Source organism: Adiantum capillus-veneris, chromosome 27 (genome assembly GCF_014529385.1).
Source record: "Adiantum capillus-veneris isolate H3 chromosome 27, ASM1452938v2, whole genome shotgun sequence".
Classification (NCBI taxonomy): Eukaryota; Viridiplantae; Streptophyta; class Polypodiopsida; order Polypodiales; family Pteridaceae; genus Adiantum; species Adiantum capillus-veneris.
Window position 1 is genome coordinate 126,598,409 of NC_140957.1, and position 21,864 is coordinate 126,620,272.

The 21,864-nt window shown below is 42.7% G+C and overlaps 1 protein-coding gene across 1 annotated transcript in view; it reads right to left on the reverse strand.

Moving 5' to 3' along the window:
* Window positions 1–11,809: 11,809 nt before the first annotated feature.
* Window positions 11,810–21,864, reverse strand: part of LOC147422727 (uncharacterized) — a 36,373-nt gene continuing 26,318 nt past the window's right edge. Inside the window, exons 3-6 of the mRNA XM_086502909.1 lie at window positions 15,956–16,059; window positions 15,265–15,436; window positions 14,870–15,007; window positions 11,810–14,429 (exon numbers count right to left, since the gene is read on the reverse strand). Of these exons, the coding sequence (XP_086359035.1) occupies window positions 12,075–14,429; window positions 14,870–15,007; window positions 15,265–15,436; window positions 15,956–16,059 (2,769 nt within the window). The 3' untranslated portion in view covers window positions 11,810–12,074. The remainder of the gene's footprint in view (window positions 14,430–14,869; window positions 15,008–15,264; window positions 15,437–15,955; window positions 16,060–21,864) is intronic.

The window sequence follows — 21,864 nt, forward strand, 5'->3', positions numbered from 1 at the left end:
GTGAGAGAAGCTACTATACAAGCTAATATACAAGAGATGTAGAGAAGTGATGTACTACCCTACACCTAACTGCTTGCGAAAATGCGCAAAGCTCTCTGAGGGAAGTCCTTTTGTAAGTAGATCAGCAAGATTTTCTGTGGTGTGAACTTTGACAAGCTGAAGTTGCTTATCCTCGAGCATTTCCCTGATGAAATGATACTTCACATCCACATGCTTTGTCTTTGAGTGATAAACTGGATTGCGAGCCAATTGTATAGCACTTTGACTATCACAATATAACACAGGCATCTCTTCTTTGATTCCCAAATCTGTTACTAGTCGATTAAGCCAAATTGATTCTTTGCATGCCTCTGATGCTGCAACATATTCAGCCTCTGTAGTAGACTAAGTAACACAATCTTGTAATCTAGAACGCCATGATACTGCTCTACCAGCCAATGTAAAGACATACCCTGACGTAGACCTTCGGTTGTCTAAGTCACCTGCATAATCTGAGTCTGTAAAACCCTTTACACTTAGCTCCTGACTCCCATAGCATATACGCATACTCTTTGTAGCTTTCAGGTATCTCAATATTCCTTTCACTGCCTCCCAATGTTTCTTGCCTGGGTTTGACATGTATCGACTTACTACTCCCATTGCAAATGCAATGTCTGGGCGAGTAGCAATCATTGCATACATCAAACTACCCACTGCAGACGTATATGGAATCTTATCCATTTCAGCCTATTCTTCCTCAGACACAAAACAATATTGTTTGCTAAGTTTCACATATGGTGGCAATGGAACACTCAGTGCCTTTCCCTTCTCCATATTGAGACGTTGCAAAACCTTGTCAATATACTCTGTTTGAGATAACCAAATCAACTTCTTTGATCTGTCTCTCTCAATGCGCATACCAAGTATATGACTTGCCTCACCCATGTCTTTCATATCAAACGATTTTGCCATCTTTTACTTCAAAGCTGAAATTTCTTCCAAGTGCTTGCCAACAATCAACATGTCATTCACATACAAAATAAGGATCAGCCAACTGCCATCCTTAGCCTTCTTTGTGTATAGACAGTGATCGAACTCACTACGTTTGTAGCCTTGAGAAAGCATAAAGTTGTGGAATTTATGGTACCATGCCCTCGGTGATTGTTTTAAGCCATAAAGACTTTAACAACTGGCATACCCAATCTTCCTTACCTTTCTCAACAAACCCTTCTGGCTGCTGCATGTAAATTTTCACATCTAAATCACCATGCAAGAACGCTCTCTTGACATCCATTTGGTGCAATACCAAATCTAATATGGCAACCAATGCAAGAAAGCATCTCAATGTAGTCATCTTGACCACCGGAGAGAAGACTTCATCAAAGTCAATGCCTTGTTCTTGCTTAAAGCCCTTGGCAACAAGCCTTGCTTTGTACTTTGGCTGACTATCATGAGCAGTGATCTTATACCTGTAAACCCATTTACAAGGTAGAGCCTTTTTGGCCTGTGGTAATTTAACTAGCTTCCATGTCTTGTTTTTATGCAGAGCTGTCATCTCTGACTGCATGGCCAATCGCCAATTCCCGGAGTCCTTCATTTGCACTGCTTCCTTGTAACATGAAGGCTCATTGCAATCAGTCAACATGACATAGTTCATAGATGGAACAAACCTATCAGGAGGTCGCGTGACACGTTCAGATCTACGCACAATAGGTGGCTCAGGCTCAGCCACAACCTGTGGTTCCACTCTATCCTGTCCTTGCTCCTCTTGAGCCCTGACATTTTGTCTTGCACGTGCAGGTCCATCTTCTTGGAAGACAACTCTTCTAATCTCCTCAACCCTCTCTGGTTTAGAATGATATTTGGATTCATTAAAGTGAACATCATTGCTGCGGACAACCTTTCTGGATTCGGGATCCCAAAGTCTGTACCCCATCTCACCAGAATTACCATAGCCTAGAAAGATGCACTTTCTACTCTTTGGCTCAAGTTTGTTCCTAAATTCCTTTGGAACGTGAGTATATGCCTCACAGCCAAAGACTCTGAGATGCTTGTATGAGGGCATTTTGCCTGACCATACCATCTCTGGCACTGAATCCTTCTGCAAAACCTTGCTAGGAGATCTATTTACAAGATGAACAGCTGTTGATACAGCTTCAGCCCAAAACCCATTTGGCAAATGTGCATTAGACAACATACTTCTGACCTTCTCTTGTATGGTCCTATTCATCCTCTCAGCAACACCATTTTGAGGAGGATTGTAAGGAGCAATAAGTTCACGTTTTATACCTTTTGACTCACAAAAGTCCTGAAAGGCCTTTGAAACATACTCTCCACCATTGTCAGTGCGTAAGCATTTAAGCTTCAAGTTGCCACTCTGATTCTCCACAAGTGTCACAAACGTTTTGAAAACACTAAACGCTTCAACCTTGTGCTTGAGAAAGTAAACCCATACTTTCCTCGAGTAATCATCTATAAATGTCATAAAGTAAGAAGCTCCCCCTAGAGATAGGTTAGGCATAGGTCCACACAAATCACTATGAACAAGTGCCAACTGTGTATCTCTTCTACTGCTTCCATGCTTATGTGGCTGCTGTGTTTGCTTACCATACAGACAATGTTCACAGAATTCAAAATCATTAAATGAAAAGCCAGGCAAATAACCAGAAAGAGACAAGATTTCCATTCCCTTCTTGGACGTATGTCCTAACCGGCTATGCCACAAAGAAACGTTCGGCTGCTCGGTTACATTGATTACATTTTTAGAGACATTTGATACATAAATCATGTAAAGTCCTCCAGACTTTACTCCATGTGCTACTGTCATAGAACCCTTGGATATCTTCCACATGTTCTGTCCAAAAGTGGTGACGTAGCCAGCATCATCAAGTAAACCTGTGTTGATCAAGCTCTTTGTAATTGCGGGAACATGTCTCACATTCTTCAGCGTGAAAGAAGAGCCATTCTGAAACTTCAATTGAACATCTCCAACACCTAAGATCTCACATGTCTGCCTATTGCCTAGCCGAACATGATCTTTAGTGGTCACATAAGAGGTAAACCACTCCTTGTTTTGAGACACATGAAGTGATGCCCCTGAGTCTATAATCCAGTCACTCAGTGCATTTCCATCAGATGCTGTAAGAAGAGCTGAGTCCATTGTATTCTTCAAGAAGTAGATGTCTCCTGACACTAGACTGTCATCCTCTGCAACAGTGTTTGTCACATTTATTTCTTGAATCTTCATTGAGGACTTGTTCTTCTCACCATGGTCTTCAGCTTTCTCTTTGCCTTTTTCTGCTTTCCATTCTCTGCAGTCTCTTTTCATGTGACCCTTCTTGCCACAATGGTAGCATTCTATGTCACTCTTGCCTTTAGCACTGCGTAATTTTCTTTGGTCCTTCCCCTGACAACTAAGGCTGTTCCTTTGCCTTTGTCCATTGTCTTTCTATTGGTTTCTTCAATAAGCAAACTTCCTTCTACACCTGCTATGTTCAAACCATCTGGAGGTGCAGAATTACTCAAAGCTGTGCGAAAAGTGTCCCAACTTTCCGGCAATGTGATCAACAGAAACATAGCTCTAACAGGTTCATCAAACTTGACACCTTGAGCTGACAACTGACTATAGATTGTGTCCCTTCTTTCATCTTCAAGTCAACAAGCTTCTTAAGCCAGTATACCTGTGAAGCTGCACTCTGCTTCTCATAAAGATCACTTAGCTTTAACCATGCTTGATAAGCCGACATCTCATCTGCTACATTGAAGTAAACGCTTTCTGCCAAAGTCAGCATAATGGTAGAAAGTGCCAATTCATCCATTTCGCTACATTCATCTTCGTCCATATCTTCTGGTTTTATCCCCTTGAGCTTTATAGGTTTTATCTGCTTCTTTTATACCAACACGTGCCAAATCTGCTTCTTCCACAATGGGAAATTGGTTCCATCCAGCTTCTTGATATTGTAAAGAGCAATGTCCTGTGATCCAGCCATAGCTACGCTTCACAGTAGTTTACTTTCCTGGGAAAAATTCGGCAGAGTTTCCCCTGTAAACTGACCTCTGAACCAATATCAACCTGTCAAATGAACCAAGAAAGCTTCAGATTTTGCAGAAATTTTTGCAGAGTCTCCTTTGTAAAGTTGGTGTACTAAAAACAGACCAAAAAACAGCTCAAAAAACCACTATCTCTCTAACACTGTAAGCTGTAGGTAAACATGTCCTGCACCTGTACTGTCTCTGACTGTCCTGTCATTGTCCTGTAAGCATAGACTGCGACAATGCCTCAACGGCAGTAAAGCAAAGATGCAATCCCAACTGTCTAACTCACAGTCAATACATCCTAGCTGCCTATCTAAGGGTGCTCAAGGGATCGCTCCAAGACCTGTATCACCGAAAGGATCTCAACATTCGAGAATCCCCCAGCTCAATAAAACCTCACTCGACCCTCAACAAAGGCTGCAATAAATCTGATAGTACATAGACTTCCCACAAAGTCATACATCCACAAATTTCCCATTGTATGCTGTAACCGCTGCGGCGGTTGTTTGCTGTGTGACTCACAGCCAGCAAACCCTCAACAGACATACATCATCTCTGACAATACATCCCATGTGGAAGTACCTGCAATGTCAGGATGAAATCTGGAATATCAAGCAGCAAACACAAGCTACCTGATGAACTAGTGGATGTCGCCTACAGTCTGTGTGTAGATGCGCCCGTGTCGTATGTGACACGCCTCCAAGAACTGTGAGCCGTCCTTCGATGTGTAGACAGCCACAAATCAACACTCTGGGAGTGTCGATATCCTCAGCACTTGCAGTCGTAGGCCGAAAACCCCAAATTTGCAGAGTCGGATATGCACCCGCTGAGACCACGTAGTCGAAAATGGCCTGCGCAGAACTTTGTCGAAGCCGAACGGTGACCGAGATGACCTCAGAATCAAATTCTAAGCACACCGAGCCCTCCGGATTTGCCCACAGGATTTGGGGCCGTGTCTTCGCCTGTCGAATTTCACTCCAATCTGAGTTGGTGACTCTAGCCTCTTGCAGTGCTGCTCCGAGCCTCGATCTGAGCTCTGATACCAGTTGAAGGAGTACGAGCGGAAGTGCGACGCGAGAGAGAGTGCGAGAAGAAGAGCACGACGATATGGTGAACTCGCTCTACTGTAATGTGTAGAGCATAGTGAGTTCTTATTAGGTTTTTACAAAAGAATATGTGTACATACCTGACGGCCCGCCCACTTACCTGGGCGACCACATTGGGCTTTATACCCCAACACCATCCACCTTGAAGCTCATCTGATTTGCTCCAAAAGCTGCAGGCTGCAAACCACTACTCACTAGTGTTACCCTCGAGCTTTGGCCCTCGAAGTCTTGGTCCCCCCAGGCTCGAAACTTAATGCTAGTAGAATTTACCGAAACTCGTGAAAAGTAGGATGAAAAGTTAAATTTTTTGTGCTTTTTCTAAAAATGTAAATCTCCATGTAGAGTTAAATTGGCTATATTTGAAGGTTTTTACACAATTTTGTAAGTTTTGTCATCTTCAAATTTGAATCTAAGAGGTTATTTTCAAAGTTTGTATGCTGTTTTTTAAGATACTCATGTAAACTTGCTTTTCTCGAGGACAATTGCTTGAGCATAGTCAATGATTGAAAGAGGCAAATTGTGGCCTAAGTCTCTTTTTGCCTAGCTTACCAAGTTTGTAGGTTATTGCAGTGGTGTCTTAACTCAGCTTCATGCTGCATTTTGTTCACTTTGTGAGGATCATCTTTTGCCCCTTTTTTTTTTTGCAAAGTTGGTTTTGAGGAGAACGCAGCCTTAGGAGATTGAAGATAAGGGGCATAAACTTTAGGTGGAGGGGCCTTTGACAAGGGAGGTTGCAAAGGCAACTGTACATTGGTTCACATCAAGCATCCATCTTCTCTTGATCCAGCCTTGTCGTTCCGTCTTGAGGAAATTGTACTTGGCCTTTGTTGCATATCTTGGAGTAGATGTTTGTAAACTCAGACCTTGTATGCTACAATAAGAGAGACTAGTTCAGTAGATTACCCTGACCTGTAATTTGTCAAGTTCTAAAGATGTGGCAAAGAAGTTAAATGGGTTCAATATACTTGGTTAGTAACAAATTGACCACAATGGAGATGAATAAGAAACTATATTAATACAGGAGGTATCCATCATTAGACTTTTAATGCACAATAGAAACTGTCTTTTGCAAATTTGTTGACTAGTTTGTCATTACATACCTTAAAAAGTGCACTTTGCAGTTCACATAACACCCACATACATTATCAATCAATTTGGCATTTGCAATATCATGACATTTTTCACAAGGAGGTTGTCAAACATGTGCTTTTGGCAGAAGCACATATGGACATGTAGACCAAAGTAGTTCCAATGTGTCATTTTCCAAGAGTTATAACTAATAGTTTCACCATGTATTTGTTTGCTGAAGATGGCTTTTTGTGTGGCGCCAAAATTCGTGAAGCTGTAAACACAAGTAATCGCATTTCAAAAAGGGTCCTCATATTGCATCCGACAAAAATATATCAATAAACATGTTCCCCACAAGTTGACTGCCGCATGTAACGACTTTGCATGTCCCACACGACAAATTTATAAGCATTTCAAATTGCATCAACTAGCATATTCGCTTTTTTTAAGCGATAGCTTCCACCTCATGTGCTCAATCTTTCTTGCCTCGAAAAGAATCAAGTAAAGACAACCTATGATGTGACGCTCAATGGCCATTCCATCACTTTTTCTTGTGAAAGCTTGTTTCCTTCACAAGCTCAAATGTTGGAACTCGCCTCTTCTTAATATTTGATCATGTTTACGTTAAGTTTTTTTCCTTGAAATCCAAATCATTGAAATGGTCTTTACATGTAAAGAACAACCATTGATTTGCATGCATTGAAAACAACATAAAGCTTCCTTGCCCTACTCCAGTCCTTGTTGGATACGTCCTGCAATCAATGCACTCTAAAAGATGACATTCAACCAGGAAGCTCATCAGGCACCTTTTATTTTTTCCATGAAATTATCACCTTTGGCATACATCTACAGCATTACAAACCTCAGGTGATTGCATGTCAAGAAGGCCCTTCATATCTTACCCATGAAAAAATATTGACCAAATTTGTGCTTTCCTGAAGTAGTCCACTATCTCGAATATCAATATGTATCCCTCTGGCTTGGTACAAATCTTTATACATATCACACACTTATTGTAAGGTCATATATACATGAAGTGCCCAATGATGTTAAATCTTCATCATTGTGTTCCTCCCATTGTTTGATTTGTCTAGCTGATAATGATTTTAGTAATTTTGTGAAAGGATCTTCAACTTCTTTGTGAATACATTATCTGGTGAATCCAATGGACTACCAACACATTCCTAAGCACAATGTCACTTTCCAAGATTCCTGACTAGCAATATTCATATCAATTATTTTCACCCATGTCAACATCTTGCATAATGCCACACGCCTTCAAGATGCAAGGATAGGTGATTGCATTTGAAAAGAGGTCAACAACCTTTGAAAAAAACCCAAATTCTCATAGCCCTGATGTATTGGAATTAATGCAATTGATGCACTCCAAGAGATGACATTTTGGATAGTATGCTCATCAAGCACACTTGTACTTTCTCTAAAATTAGTCTAACAGCTTCCCGACAAGGGCAGACATATCCTACAACCAACAACCCACTCAAAGAGATGAAATTCTACACAAGGAGCTCGTCAAGCGCTGTGCTTTTGGATAGGATTGCCTCATTTCGCATACATATATCAAAGAATTACCAACAAGCTCAATGTTTTTGTTTAAAGACACAAAAATGTTTGATCACTAAATTAGTTACGTTGGAATGCATGTACTTTAATGCTCGTGCAAGAGATATTTTACTCAATCAAAGGCAGTGCATTTGTCTCCTGTAGACGACCTTGTTACCCAACTCTCACCGAATACCCCCCTTTCTGCCAAGAACCTCTCGCTTCTTGCTTCGCCGCCACCAGGGCTAGAAAAATACATTTCTCCTAACCGAACAAAATAAGGGGAAACTTGAACTTCTCCCGGTTTTTAGGTCATAATTTGAAGCTTTTGCCGGTAATTACACTGAAACTTAAGTAAATTTGCCGGTTTTCTTAAAGGCAGGCTCAAAATCTAACCGGGATTTTATAATTTCAGCCGGTTAAAATTGTCCAAAATGTCACCTCGGGTAGCAGGTGACGACCCCGGTTTTTTTCTAACACTGGCCGCCACCTGCTACCCTACGACCACCATATTTTCAGGCATCGCCGCCCACCGCCTTTGTGTACACACACACACACGCAGAGAGACCCACGTGCCGAGAAGCTCTCTCTCCTTGCTTCGCCGCCACCCGCGGATTTTTCAAAGGCATCACCTTATACACAGTCGCCTTTTTAAGGAGTTCTCTAAAATCGCTCACACATACTAGCATTGCAAAGACGACCTGGGTGTGTATTGTAGCATGATAGTAGTCGAATACGCGAAGAGCTGGATATCCACAAGCACGTCTCTAGCATTCTGCCTGTCATATATTATGGTTGGCATCATGCAATCCTCAAGCCTAATAGCGTAACCAACCTCCTGGACACCAAGCATGCAACCAAATTCTTCAACAATCCTTGCTATAGGCATTGCCCTCACTCTGTCCTTTTGTTGAGTATTGCTGCTGCTTATGCTGGATATTGTGTAACCTGTGTTATTTTTCCTGAACCCGTTTCTGCAATCACAACTAAAACATGGTTTTTATGGCATTTTTCAACTTATAAATGGGAAGACTTTGTATTTGCTCCTCTATTGATGGCCTTGACCGCAGGCCAAACGTGGGTGCCTTATCCAATGCATCCTTCTTCCACTCCAGCATGTCATACGTACAGAATCCTACACGAGGAAGTTCCTGTTCAAGATGTTGCTCTTCTGGCTCTCTCACTACTCTCCTCACTTTGGCTGAAGCAGCTTGTACTAAGAGATTAGATTCTTCATCCAAAGAGCTTCTTTCATCAGTAAAAAATCTTGCCGTATCTTTTGGTCCACATTCCTCATGGAAAGGCCAATTTTATTCCTAGTCATAGAAAAAGCTTACACCAATACCTCTTGTACTCTCTTCATAACATCTTTTGCATCGGCGATGAGAAAATTTAGAACACATGCACACTTGTTCATTGTCGTCTTCACTGCCAATGTGTCGATCATATCTATTCTTCACAAGTAGTCCTATCACCATTCCTCCTATATTCGTCCTCTTTGTCATTGTCTCTTCGTCTTTCATACCTTCTCATAGGTTGATCATGTCTTTCGTGATCTCCATCATTGTGTTGATCATGTCTTGTGTGATCTTTATCATCATCTCTTTTGCGATTTCTACCATCGTGTCGACTATTGTATTCACTTCTGCTATAATGTCTATCATCACCACTTCTTCTATGGCACTTTTGATTTGTGTTATGGCTTGTGTGCTTGTTTGCTAGCCGAGATCAAGCAAACTAGGACCAATCGAACTCAATATGAGCACCAAAATTGAAATCAATGGATGCAAGAAATCCCGGTAGCTATCTCGGGACTCGGAGCTCTAAAGAGATCCGACAGTCGACGGTCAACACGGTTGAGTGCTGATAAGCCCACAGTGTAGCTTTCTCAACCTCGTTGGGTAATCGATGGTCAATGCAAGCAGTCTATACATCGTGGTTGATTAAGATTTTGATCTAAGGGTGGGTTCAGATTAGGCGGCGGAAGAAAAATGCAAAGGGGCGTTGATCCTCCATGGCGAAATTTGATTGGTTGGAGTTGAGGCACTCTTCTGCCGGGCCCTCCATTTTTCTTCCGCCCCCCCTCCCCCCCTCTCAGAAGAGTTGATGGCCTCTCTCAGCCCCCTTCAGTTTTTCACTTTTCCTCCTCCACACTGGTCACACTAGGCGGCGGCACATTTAAAGGCTTGAGACTTCCACCGGTTCAATCTGAACCTAGCCCAAGGGTAGTGATATAGAGTACGTGGAGCGTTGTCCGTTCATTTTCGGCAAAAAGCTTCTTAGGCTTACCAAGTAAATAACATTGAGAATGGTTGTATCAGCTCGGAGTAATGTCCCACTACAAACAATCTTGGAGTAATGTACTGTCCCACTACAAACAATCGTGCTACCTGACCAACCCTCTACCTGGCCCTCTATTGGACTATTATCTTCTTCAACCGCCCATCTAGCACTAAAGAAGAGGTGTTGGAGATATGTCATCCACAAATGGTGACATACTCCATCTCACGGACGTTGTATGGCCACAATGGTCCTGCACATGCATTTTTAATCAACTTTGCTCAATAATTAGATTTTACTGTTTTGGTATAATTTTCTCATTCATTAGCTTTTATGTTGCTTTGGTATAATTTCATCTGATGTGGCTCAGGTGTTGGAACTTTAATCACATGTCATTAACTTTGATGATTGGGTGGAGCGTCTGCTGCATTGCATATCCATGGATGATGGGTAGACAAGTGGACTCTGCTGAAGGTTTGGAGTTGTTGGAGTGACACCAAAAAAGTGTGTAAGGAGTTATGTGTTGGTGGTTGAAGCTCTGTCGCTCTTTAATACTCTGAAAAGAGTTTCTCTATGGTACCTTATATTCTCAAGAGCCCTAGACACCTCTAAATACTCAAAGTTGATAATCTCTCGCAAAGATCCAAAGTCTTCTCCGGAAGATACCCCTGATCTCATAATAAACAGTGCAACGACATACGCAGTCCTCTCATGCTAATACATTGCTAATACATTGGCATATGCAGTGTCCTCTCATGATATCTTCTTGCCATCTCCAATCTCAAATAGTGTAATAAGATTCGCATCTTCCTTCCCAATAGCTGTCAAGGCTTGTTCCATGTCCACTCTAGAACCAATTTCATAGTTTCCATCCGAATAACCCACTTCATGTCTGTGCGATTAAAATTGAGGAAAGGGCAATCAAAGAGTGTGGTATCAAACCATGTAAGGCCAGCCATGTGCGCGGCTGAGAATACCAGCATTGACCGCCGCCTCACCTGCTAGCTACTCATTAGAGGAGATGCGAGCAAAACGGAGATATCATTGCTGTGATAGCTCCCATAACGTGTAGATAAGTCACAACTTGTAATAGCACCTCGGTGCCCATTGGGGAAACCCCCATCTCAGCCCTCACAATCCAGGCCGTCCTGATGACTTACACCAAATCATGTGTGCAATCAGCACAAAAGGCATCCCCATAGGCTCCCATCCATCATAGTGGTCTCTCTAGCACATCGCATTCTGCCAGTGGAGTCCTTTGATGATAAAGGTTAGCGCCCCCCCCCCCCCCCCCCCCCCCCCCCCCCCCCCCCCCCCCGGGCTCCGTAGAGGAGAGTCGAAGTTATCAATGTATCAAACAACCATAGCTTCGTGTGTGGCTTCTGAAACTGTAGATCTGCACACTGTCTCTCAAGTGCTCCCAAGGCTACCCAAGCTTGGCTAATCAGGTCACCGGCATTGTTGCTTCTAGAGCACAGCCAGTTGTGTATGTTAGATCGTACCTGTATTTGGGAGTCAATTGACCACAATTTTCTTTGAAGGAGGCAGCAGATGCTAGACTCCATGTGGCTATGGAGTGTTAAACATCATGATTTCGGTTTCAACAAAATTCAATCTGAGATCTCTATCCACACAAAACAACTGAAATGCATCTAGATGTTTTTGTAACGCCTCTAGATAGTCTGAAATGAGCACAATGTCATCTTCATGCAGCAGGATGGGTATCAACACCCCAGAGAGAGAGAGAGAGAGAGAGAGAGAGAGAGAGAGAGAGAGAGAGAGAAACAACCACCCATTATTTTTTACAAAACTATATATCATTTACAAGTAATGCAAGGTGGTACCTAGTCCAATATTATTGGATAAGATAAAGATCACTCTTATCACCTAATGATATGACATTGATCTTTAGCCAAAAAACAACAGAATATGAATCGTTCATGTCTCAAAATTCTAGTTTGTAAGCCTTCAAAGCCTTTAGTGTATGTGAAACTCATCTATAAGAGGGTCTTGGGAAGATTAGCAGATCAACCACTCCAATCTGGTTTATGTTCGACCCACAGACCTCACAGACCTCCTGCTAACTCCCTGAAACTTTTCTCCACTGTTTTGAGTAGTCATTACTTCGTGTTGCTTGTAAGGTTGTGAGGGCTGCTGGATCTTCTTGCTAACATCACCTGTTGATAAACCCTGCCACCTTAACACCCCCTTCTCAACATTCTGATTCGCAATCTTCATGTCGGAGACCCTATTATTTCCAATACCATGCGACCGACCTGAAACCTTTTCATCATCTACAGCGTAAGCATTCTTTCTTGATTGGAGCACTGCACTCCATGCACACACATTATCAGGCTCTTCATAATCCTTAATCTGAGTCTTGTAAGAAGGCTGTACATCATAGAAGACATCTGAATTTGGGTGTTGATGAGAGCTAGATGAGCTTTGTGGGCTGAAAGAATCGACTGACTCTGCGCAATCACCATCACGGAATGTCCCTTTTTGTAAGTTTCTGTGGGTAAAAACATGCAAGCTCTCTCTGCTAAGGTCATTCTGACCTTGTGTCCAAAAGGGAGTTCCGGATGACTTTGTGGTCAAGTTCGATGCTTTTCTCGAGTTTACACAAACATGATCATTTCTAAGAGACAGCCTGCTCTTGCTGAAGGGAGGCAGCTCCTCTGGAGTTGAGTCATCACTACTATCATCAAACTGGGGCATCTCAGAATCCAAAGACACTGGTTCCTGTTCTTGGAAGGGCTCTTTGTGCTCAAGGTCCCCTTGCACAGTGGTATCTGTGTACAACTTATCTCTAGCAAAATGGTCCTGCTGGTTCAAGGTGTTGTGGAAAGCTTTCCTTGATTCAACCCCTGTTTCTAAATTAACATCCCCATAACTCGTGCGTATTTGGGAATTACGTTCCCGTTGGAAACCTTTTTTATCTGACCTCGACCTTATTGAGCAAGTGCGTAGCATTTCCATAGCTTTATCGGCAGCACGGGATGCAGATGCAATAGCAATTTCCAAATCTGCCAACTCTTCATCCACTTCCACCTTCATGGACCTCAGCTCAGACGGTGGGATAGAATGCCTCGTATTAGGCCCTGCAATTGTAGAACATTTTTTATTTTCTGAGGAGTTCTTGTCATGCTCATTTCTGCCTTGGACAAAAGGTAAAGTCCTGTTTACTCCCTCATTCCCCCTTCCTGACCTCTCTTGGATTTCGACACTGCCAACCACACGTTGGTGGCCTGTTCCATTCATTTGATGTACGGCATAATCTTTACCAGAATTTTTTACTTCTTCTTTGTTCAATGCCTTAAGGAAGCTCTTAGGTTGTTGGTGAGCATTTCTGTAGTCCTTGGATTGATGATGTGAAATTGATTCTACATGAGCATCAACTATATTGTTAGGAGCTGGATCAACCACACCTTGCTTTGGTTGAAACTTGATCTGAGAGAGGTTCTTGCCTCTGGAATCTTCGTCTGTTTTGATAGAGTCCACTTTGACAAAGTTCTGATGACCTTTTGCTGCCAATGGTTTTCCAATACCATCAGCCTGAATATTTGCAGTAGAATAAGGTTCTGGCTTGGATGAGGACACCTTTGCCTCGTAAAATGCTGGTGTTGACACCGTTTGCCGCATGGGCCCATCCAGCTCCCTAGGTGGCACCGACATGCTTGCGTCAGATGATTGGACTGGACTTACTTTTGTCCTCGATGGCAATGCTCTGTTACCAAGTGCTGCTCTTTCTGATGTGTACTCCTGACCTGGAAATACAGAAACGGGCTTCACTTTAGGTGGGGCACCCACATCCAGGACTTCCTTTGAGCTTGTAAAATGATCTCCATAACGAGCCCATAAACTTGAAGAATCTTGATGCATGACAGACGACGAGCTCTGTTTTTGCATGTCTACAGGTGAAATATGATCCATATCCACAAATTCTTTGTTCCTAGGCTCAGCTTGGCGAATTGTTGAAGAGGAAGAATTATGAGGCGTAAAGCTTGTATTTCCCTTTGATATATCCTGATTCATAGGCGTGTCAACTGTTGTGGGAGAGCCTTTAGACGAGCCCTTGTTTGCACCCATGAGATGTCTCTCTCTGGAGCTATTTTCATGAACACTTACAGGTACAACGTTGTGTGTCGCAACAAAGCTTGCTTGGCCCTTCTCTCTAGGCTTATTGGTGGAGTTTCCAGATACATCCAAAGGTTGGTTTTTTTTTACAGACTCCGATGCCTCAGACTTAACAATACTTGCTTTTACTGGTGTAGCAGTTTGAGCTGGCAAGCTTGCAGCTGACTCCTTTGATTTTGCATCAATAGAAACTGACGGTAGCGCATCATCAGTAAGACCCTGCTTTGAGGCCACATTTCCAGTAAGAGAAACATTTGACTTCTCCTGCATAAGAATACGCCATTCAGAAATACATATTGTTAAGAGGAGGCCCTGTCCACCCATCACCACACAAATATTTAAGCACTGTGCATCATACCAGGAAGACTTGATAAAGAGAGTGGCAAGTTCAATGTACAATTTGAGATCATAAACTACTGCATAAGCTTGTGATAATCTTGGCATGTCTATTTTATATCTACATGGAGTCCAAGTTACTTCAGTAGGAATATCAAATTATAGCAGAACACTAACAACAGACAATCATTTGGAGTGTGCTAATTCACAGGAATATGCTCTATCAATGCTATGTGAAGGACCCACTGAAACACTACAACATTATTTTGAAGTAAGGTAACATAGAATATGCTCTATCTTTAAACCCAAAGGCCCCACAAGAATAAAAAAGTCAAGTTCTGTGATAGGCAAAAGGACATTTAACTTACAGATGCTTCGGCATTTTTGAAGCTTGCTGCAACTGCTCTTTGATAGCTCCAATTAATGTTGTACTCCAAAGCAATTTCTTTGAGTAGATTCAACCTTACGTCAGAGTTAGGAGGACGCGATGAGAGTTTCTGAATAATCTGCAACATCCACACAAAACAAATTTGTGACTTTCTCTAGGTGCATAAAGGTGCGGCTTTCCAAACCCAGATTAAAGAAATGGGGATAGCAGGAAATTTCTAACTTATGTCATTCCAACAAAGGGGAGGGAAAATGAAAATTGCGCGAACTACTACATCAAAAGACAACGCATTTTTCAGAGGATTAAACAAGCCACTGAATTGTCTTTGCACTGAATTATATACATGATGGCAGAAGTTTAGTACTAAAAGACAACCTGCATATTAACAGCACATTCTGGCCGCAGCTCCAAAATAGCAGCAATGTAGTCCGCTCCATATCTGGATATAAAAATATCACGAACCTTCTGCAACTCTTGAAGATCACCGCACCTTGGTGCTGCATATATCAAGCTGGCAATTGCTTCCTTCAGCTCCAAAGAACATTCCCTGTAATTGAAACTTATTGCTTAAAACCAGGAGTTACCAGGTCCAATAATCTGTTTTGAAGCATCAGTTGTTTTCCTATTAGCCTGGAGAGCACACACGCACCCACTTGGTGCTCACAGACACCACACTTTCTCCAAGGCATGTATCTATCCGAAAGACTCAACCATGCTTGAACCCTCAACCTTAGGACACTATTCAAGCATCTTTCCACCTGGGAAATCGCCCATGATGAATCCAATTAATGTCACCTATTAGAGCAGCTTGGGAGTAATACATATAAGCTACACCCTGCACAAATCCCCCCCCCCCCCACCTAAAACCACCACCAAACACACCCGGGGACATGTACACACACACGCACACAAACACATATGAGACAACATAAGCACATTGTTCTTTAGTAAGCAAATGAGAAGTTCTTTGTGTGCGACTATGTGTGCTTGCAACCATGTAGACATGCGCTTTCCCCCTCTGCTTTTCTTTATCCTTTTGTTATGGGGGTAGGGTAGGGGGACTCACTTGTGTGATTTTATGGCACTAACGCCTTTGATAACAAGCTGGCAGTGTTGTTCCAGGAGCTCATAGGCCGCCACAACATTCTCTTCCCTGAAAACATGCTCTGCCTGCTCATGCAAAAATTGAGCCAAGAATGTAAGCAATATTATTCCATGCAAAATGTGGATTCAGGTTTTCATAATACCACAATGGAAGTTCAATATAACAAGTTACGATAAGGTAGAACAAGTTCAATGCAGCAAGTTATGATAAGGTAGAAGGGGGAGCAGCATACATGTGTGTACATCTATAGAAAGGTAATCAGTTGTTGATGCAAGCTAAATTGCTCTCTCTCTCTCTCTCTCTCTATATATATATATATATATATATATATATATATATATATATATATATATATATATATATATATATATGTGTGTGTGTATATATATATATATATATATATATATATATGTGTATATATATATATATATGTATATGTATATATAAATAATAAATGACTTTTGTTGGAAAGTAGGTAGGGCAATTTTGCTAAGTTTGTATATAAGCAAACCAGAGTTAGCACTATTTGGCAGAAGAGGCAGCAGGAGCACTCGCTCAACAGGCAACTTTTCAGCAGAACCCAAGAGGCCTAGCGTTTTCTGCATCAGCAAGACAAGCCTAGCGTTTTTCATCTACAAGACCAGCCTTGGCGATTTGTGCACAGCAGATCAGTCGGCGTCATCACGAACACAGCAGATCAGCCTAGCGTTTTGCATTTGCAGGACATTCGTCGACAACAGATTCAGCCCTAGCGTTTTTGGTTTGCACATCAGCCACGGCGTTTTGCAAATTCACCGCGACGGAACACCAAGAAGCATCAGCGTCTTCAGTTTTCAGCCTTTAGACATCGCAGAACAAGTCCCAAACCTCGCAGATCTCACCTTCCCGCAGCAGATCCTCGCCGCATGGTCAGATTCCGCAAGGTTTACAGATTCAGCCCGGAAAACGCAGATTTCAGCATCTGTGTTTTCAGCGCGTCGTCGTCGCATCATCGTCATCGACATCATCATCAACATAGAGTCAGAATTCAGGCGATAAAGATTTACAGATTTCAGCTCTTAGCATTTTCAGATTTCAGCCCGTCTCATCGTCGTCCTCATCGTCGTCGACATCGTCAGCAAGTCCAAGCATTGTCGAGATTTGTGCAATCATAAGTAGACCGCTCTCTCCATAGAGAGTGGGGCACTTGGAGGAGGGTTTGACAACATCTCTGGTGCCGTATTCTCTTCTCTCTCTATCTCTCAGTCTCATGCACCTTCACGCACAGTGTCCATTCGCTTTGTTTGTGATCATTGCACTCTCTCATTAAGAACGGAAGGCTCTCCCTTCCATAAGAACAAAAGGAACCTTGAGCACAGTTCGGAGCACTCATCTTGAGCAAAGTTCAACATTCATTCCGCTGCACCTTACATTGGTATCAGAGCTTTGGCAATGTTCTGTATTACTCAAGGAAATACCACAAGAATCACAAGAATTTATTTTTTTTCCTTGTGTTAGTTGATACTTTCTATAGTGAAGCTAACCTCATTGCAGATTCGATCAATCACGAAGAACCGATCTTGGCTCTCGAGTCGAGGTCCAAAGAACCCACACAGGAAGATTCGACCAATCCAGAAGAACCGATCTTGGCTCTCGAGCCTAGGTCCAAAGAACCCTTACAGGAAGTACTATGTGTTCGAATGATTCGTCAGCACGCATTGATCGAGTGTTTCATTCGTGATCATTTCCTGTATTTTAACCAGCGTCTTTATGTGATCCATTTTCCTAGGCATGACATATTGTATGTTGAGCACATATCACTCATGAATGAGCACAGAAATATACGGATTATTCATGAAAAGCTGAAAAGTATGCATTCAAGGAAGTCACATTTCATGTCTCTTCCTTGGCACGACACAGTCATAGAAAGAGCAAAGAAAGTATGAGCACCAAGCATGGGCATTTCCATTGTGTTTTGCCACAGTTAATTGATTTAGATCAGCAAGACAAGAGTCGATCTCATTGTTTGCGTGTGTGGTGAACGGTTTAGCACTCCGTCTCTTTGTTCATCTACATTGCATGCACAGTCTTTAAGGAAGACGAGATTTTTTCCAGTCGCTTTGCATGGAATAGGTATGTTCATGTTTTTGTGTTGGAAGTGGTTTCAGGAATTTTCAGCCATGGAGATTCTTGAAGAAGAAAGAAGCATGACTCTAGATGAAGTTGAAGCATCGAAGGAGCCACATAAGACTTTGTGTTGCTTTCGGCACGGCCCAAAGAAGCAAGCGTTGCAGACCTTTATGAAGTTCAAGTATCGCAAGACCCACACATCAGAGTGGGCCGGCGAAGAGTCCCTTCCAGGATTCCGGATATTATTGGCGATCCCCCTCGACGCCATACGGTTCGGTACAAGTACCTCACTTTAAAAAGGAGGGGATGTCATGTGACATCCAACCCTATGTGTCCGTGGACAAGCTACAGCATGACCAGGGTTCAGTTCAGTCAAGTCGGTCTAGAATAGGAAGTGATCTGGCACTTTTGTGAGTCTGTTCGCAGACCGTGCATGACTAGTCACTTAGATTAGATGCGTATCCTCCGGTTACACACAACATGATCATCAACATTCCCATCAGAATCCATTAGGGGAATTTTCCAATGCATTAAACCTATTTTCCCTATTTTTGACATTGTTCACTTATTTATTAAGTGACTTTTGTTGGGAACTAGGTAGGGCAATTTTGCTAAGAAAATATATAAGCAAACCAAAGCTAGCACTTTCTGGCAGAAGAAGAAGGAGAGCATCATGCACTCAAGTGCAGCAAGCCCTCTCGAGACCCTTCTCAGCAAGACGACCCTCACCTTTGCCTTGGCGAAATTCAGTAAGAAGAAGCTTTTGCACATCAATTCAGCCTGGCGTTTTTCAGCCATACCAGCGTTTTTGCATCAGCGAATTCAGCCTGCCCTAGGCGCTTCCAGGAGCAATTCTGCCAGCGTTTTTGAACAGCATCAGCCAACGTTTTGAAACAGCGTTTTTCAGCAACAAACGCAGCCAACAGCAATACAACGATTTAGGGCAGCCTTTAAGCCATAGTTACACGGAACAGGAATGGGGAACGGGAACGGGGGGCTCCGGGACGTTTCCGGAACGGGAGTCCCTTAGGGTGGCGGAACGGGAACAGAGGCCGGAACGGTAGCCTTGAGGGAAAGGGAGAGGGAGAGGGAGAGGGAGAGGGAGAGAGAGCTTTGAGGGAGAGAGTGAGGTAGAGAGCTTGAGAGAGAGAGGGTTTAAATCCCTTCCTTACATAGGAGAGGATGGAAATAACACCCCCCCAAAAGTTCAAAAAAACTGCCCCAAACTGTCATTTTTCTAAATTTTGGTGTTCCGGATTTGCCGTTCCGGGCCCCGTTCCGGCTGCCATTCCGGTTATGCCTGGGAAGGGAACGGCGTTCCGGTCCTGTTCCCGTTTCAAGGAGGCGCCGGGCTTGGGAACGCGTTCCGGGAACGGGAGGGCCCCGTTCCGCCTGTTCCCTGTTACTATGCTTTAAGCACCATAAGGACAGCGATTTTTCAACAGCAAATCAGTGATTCGAAGCATTCAGTTTTCAGCCATAGTTCCGTCCTCGTCGTCCACACCGTCGACATCGACATAGCAAGCATTTAGATAATCGCATCGGCCATTGTATCAGATTGTGCAATCAATAGTAGACCACTCTCGCCATCGAGAGTGGGGCCTTCGGAGGAGGGTTTTACGACGTCTTTGGTTTTTTTCCAAGGAGATATACAATCACAATATGGGGGATTCCGGGTCTGTAGCATCTGAAGAGAGCAAGCCACACTCTCTACAGACTTTGCCATCTTTTATAGAAGGAATTGAAACAAAATCTGAGGTTAGAGTGGTACCTTCTCAATGGAAAGCCACAACAAAGTGTCCCCGAATTGAACATGGGTACAATATATATATACACATCGTACCCATCTTCAATTCGGGGACACTTTGTTGTATATACATATATATATACATACATACATACATACATACATACATATATATATATATATATATATATATACATGTATACATGTATGTATGTATATATGTCTATATATATATACACACACACACACACACACACACACACACACATATATATATATATATATATATATATATATATATATATATATATATATATAGATATATATATATATATAGATATATAGATATATATATATATATATATATAGATATATATAGATATATATATATATATGTGTGTGTGTGTGTGTATCTATATCTATATATATATATATATATATGTGTGTGTGTGTGTGTGTGTGTGTGTGTGTGTGTATCTATATATATATATATATATATATATATATATATATATATATATATATATATATATATATAGAGAGAGAGAGAGAGAGAGAGAGAGAGAGAGAGAGAGAGAGAGAGAATCCATGCAACACACGGAGTGATGAAGTTCCACTCCCAAACTACATTGGCCCCGAACCCTAGCGCCCTTTTGGTATTTCTTTATAATGCTTCAATTGGTTAAAGGTTCTAGGGGCACTGCTTTGCTTCTTCGTAAGGTAGAATGCCAGAGAGTAACACCTCTACACATTTTTAAAGGCCCTCAGCCCCCAAAAGCATCTCATACCCTTCCAAAAGAAACTTGTAAAAAATCTGGCACCCTCTGGGTTCGCCCGTAAAACGCAAGAGTCCGTACAATGCCACGTCATCGTCTCTGCAAACCGCGGGCTAGGTTAGGTTAGGTTTTTAGAGATCAGAGCATGGAGCTCCTTGATTGTGCGTGGGAGAACGGTGGCATGAAGACGAAAGACGAAGGTCCTTGGCATTCTTGGCTCTCTGGAATTAGCGCTTGAAGAGATGCTCCTTGATTGTGCGTGGGAGAACGGTGGCATGAAGACGAAAGACGAAGGTCCTTGGCATTCTTGGCTCTCTGGAATTAGCGCTTGAAGAGATGCATGGAGAGGGGGAAAGCCTTGCGAGGACCGGTTTGTTGGTATTTTTCGCTGCAGGCTTGCAACGTTTTCTGCCTCTATCCTGTGCGTTTTAAGATACTGTCCAACCTGGGGGGGGGGGGGGGGGGTTGCTATGTGCCTAGCGTTTTGAAACACTCGGCTGAGCCTCCTACAGCCATAGCATTTTGAGATTCTATTGGTGCAGCGAGATTGAGAGTAGCTTGTCTGAGCGGCATTTTGAAACCCAGGCCATCAGCAAAGGCAGCAGGGTTCCGGGTAGAGTCTCTTGTTCCTAGCGTTTTGAAACGCATGGCATGGAGAAGCCCTCAGGGCAATGTTTTGATGACAAAGGCAAAGGTAGCTGGTGTTTCAGTGAAGGATCGATACCAACGTTGCGTCTAGCAATGGTCTTCATCAACTCAGCTTTGGAAAGTGGATCAACTAGCACTCACTTAGCTGTGGTAATGTGCGCGCTACACTTGCGCCATGTGGACATGCTTCCACTACAGTCTAGCATGAGTCTTAGCTTAGGACCTAGCTTGGCACTTTGTGAGCCTCTAGAAGGACGTGCATGATCAAGCAGGTCATAGTTGCATACCCTCTCTTGCACAGTACCACATTTTAGCATGTAGATAATTTATTGTATGTGAACCACCTCTTTGCTTGCATAATTAATTTATGACCTTTCAACTTCTTGATCGTGGGGGCTGATTTGACCTTGCTCAACACAGCTTTCAGCGCCTATAAAGGCAGCCTATGGGCGCTAGTGGAAGGCAGAAGACCCACGGTAGCAAAAGTACCAAGCAGCACCTGCAACACCATCTAGCCTTGGCGTTTTCTCCCCAGCGTTTTCAGCCAGAACAGCCAGCAAATTTCAGCCCATCGTCGTCCTCAAAGATAG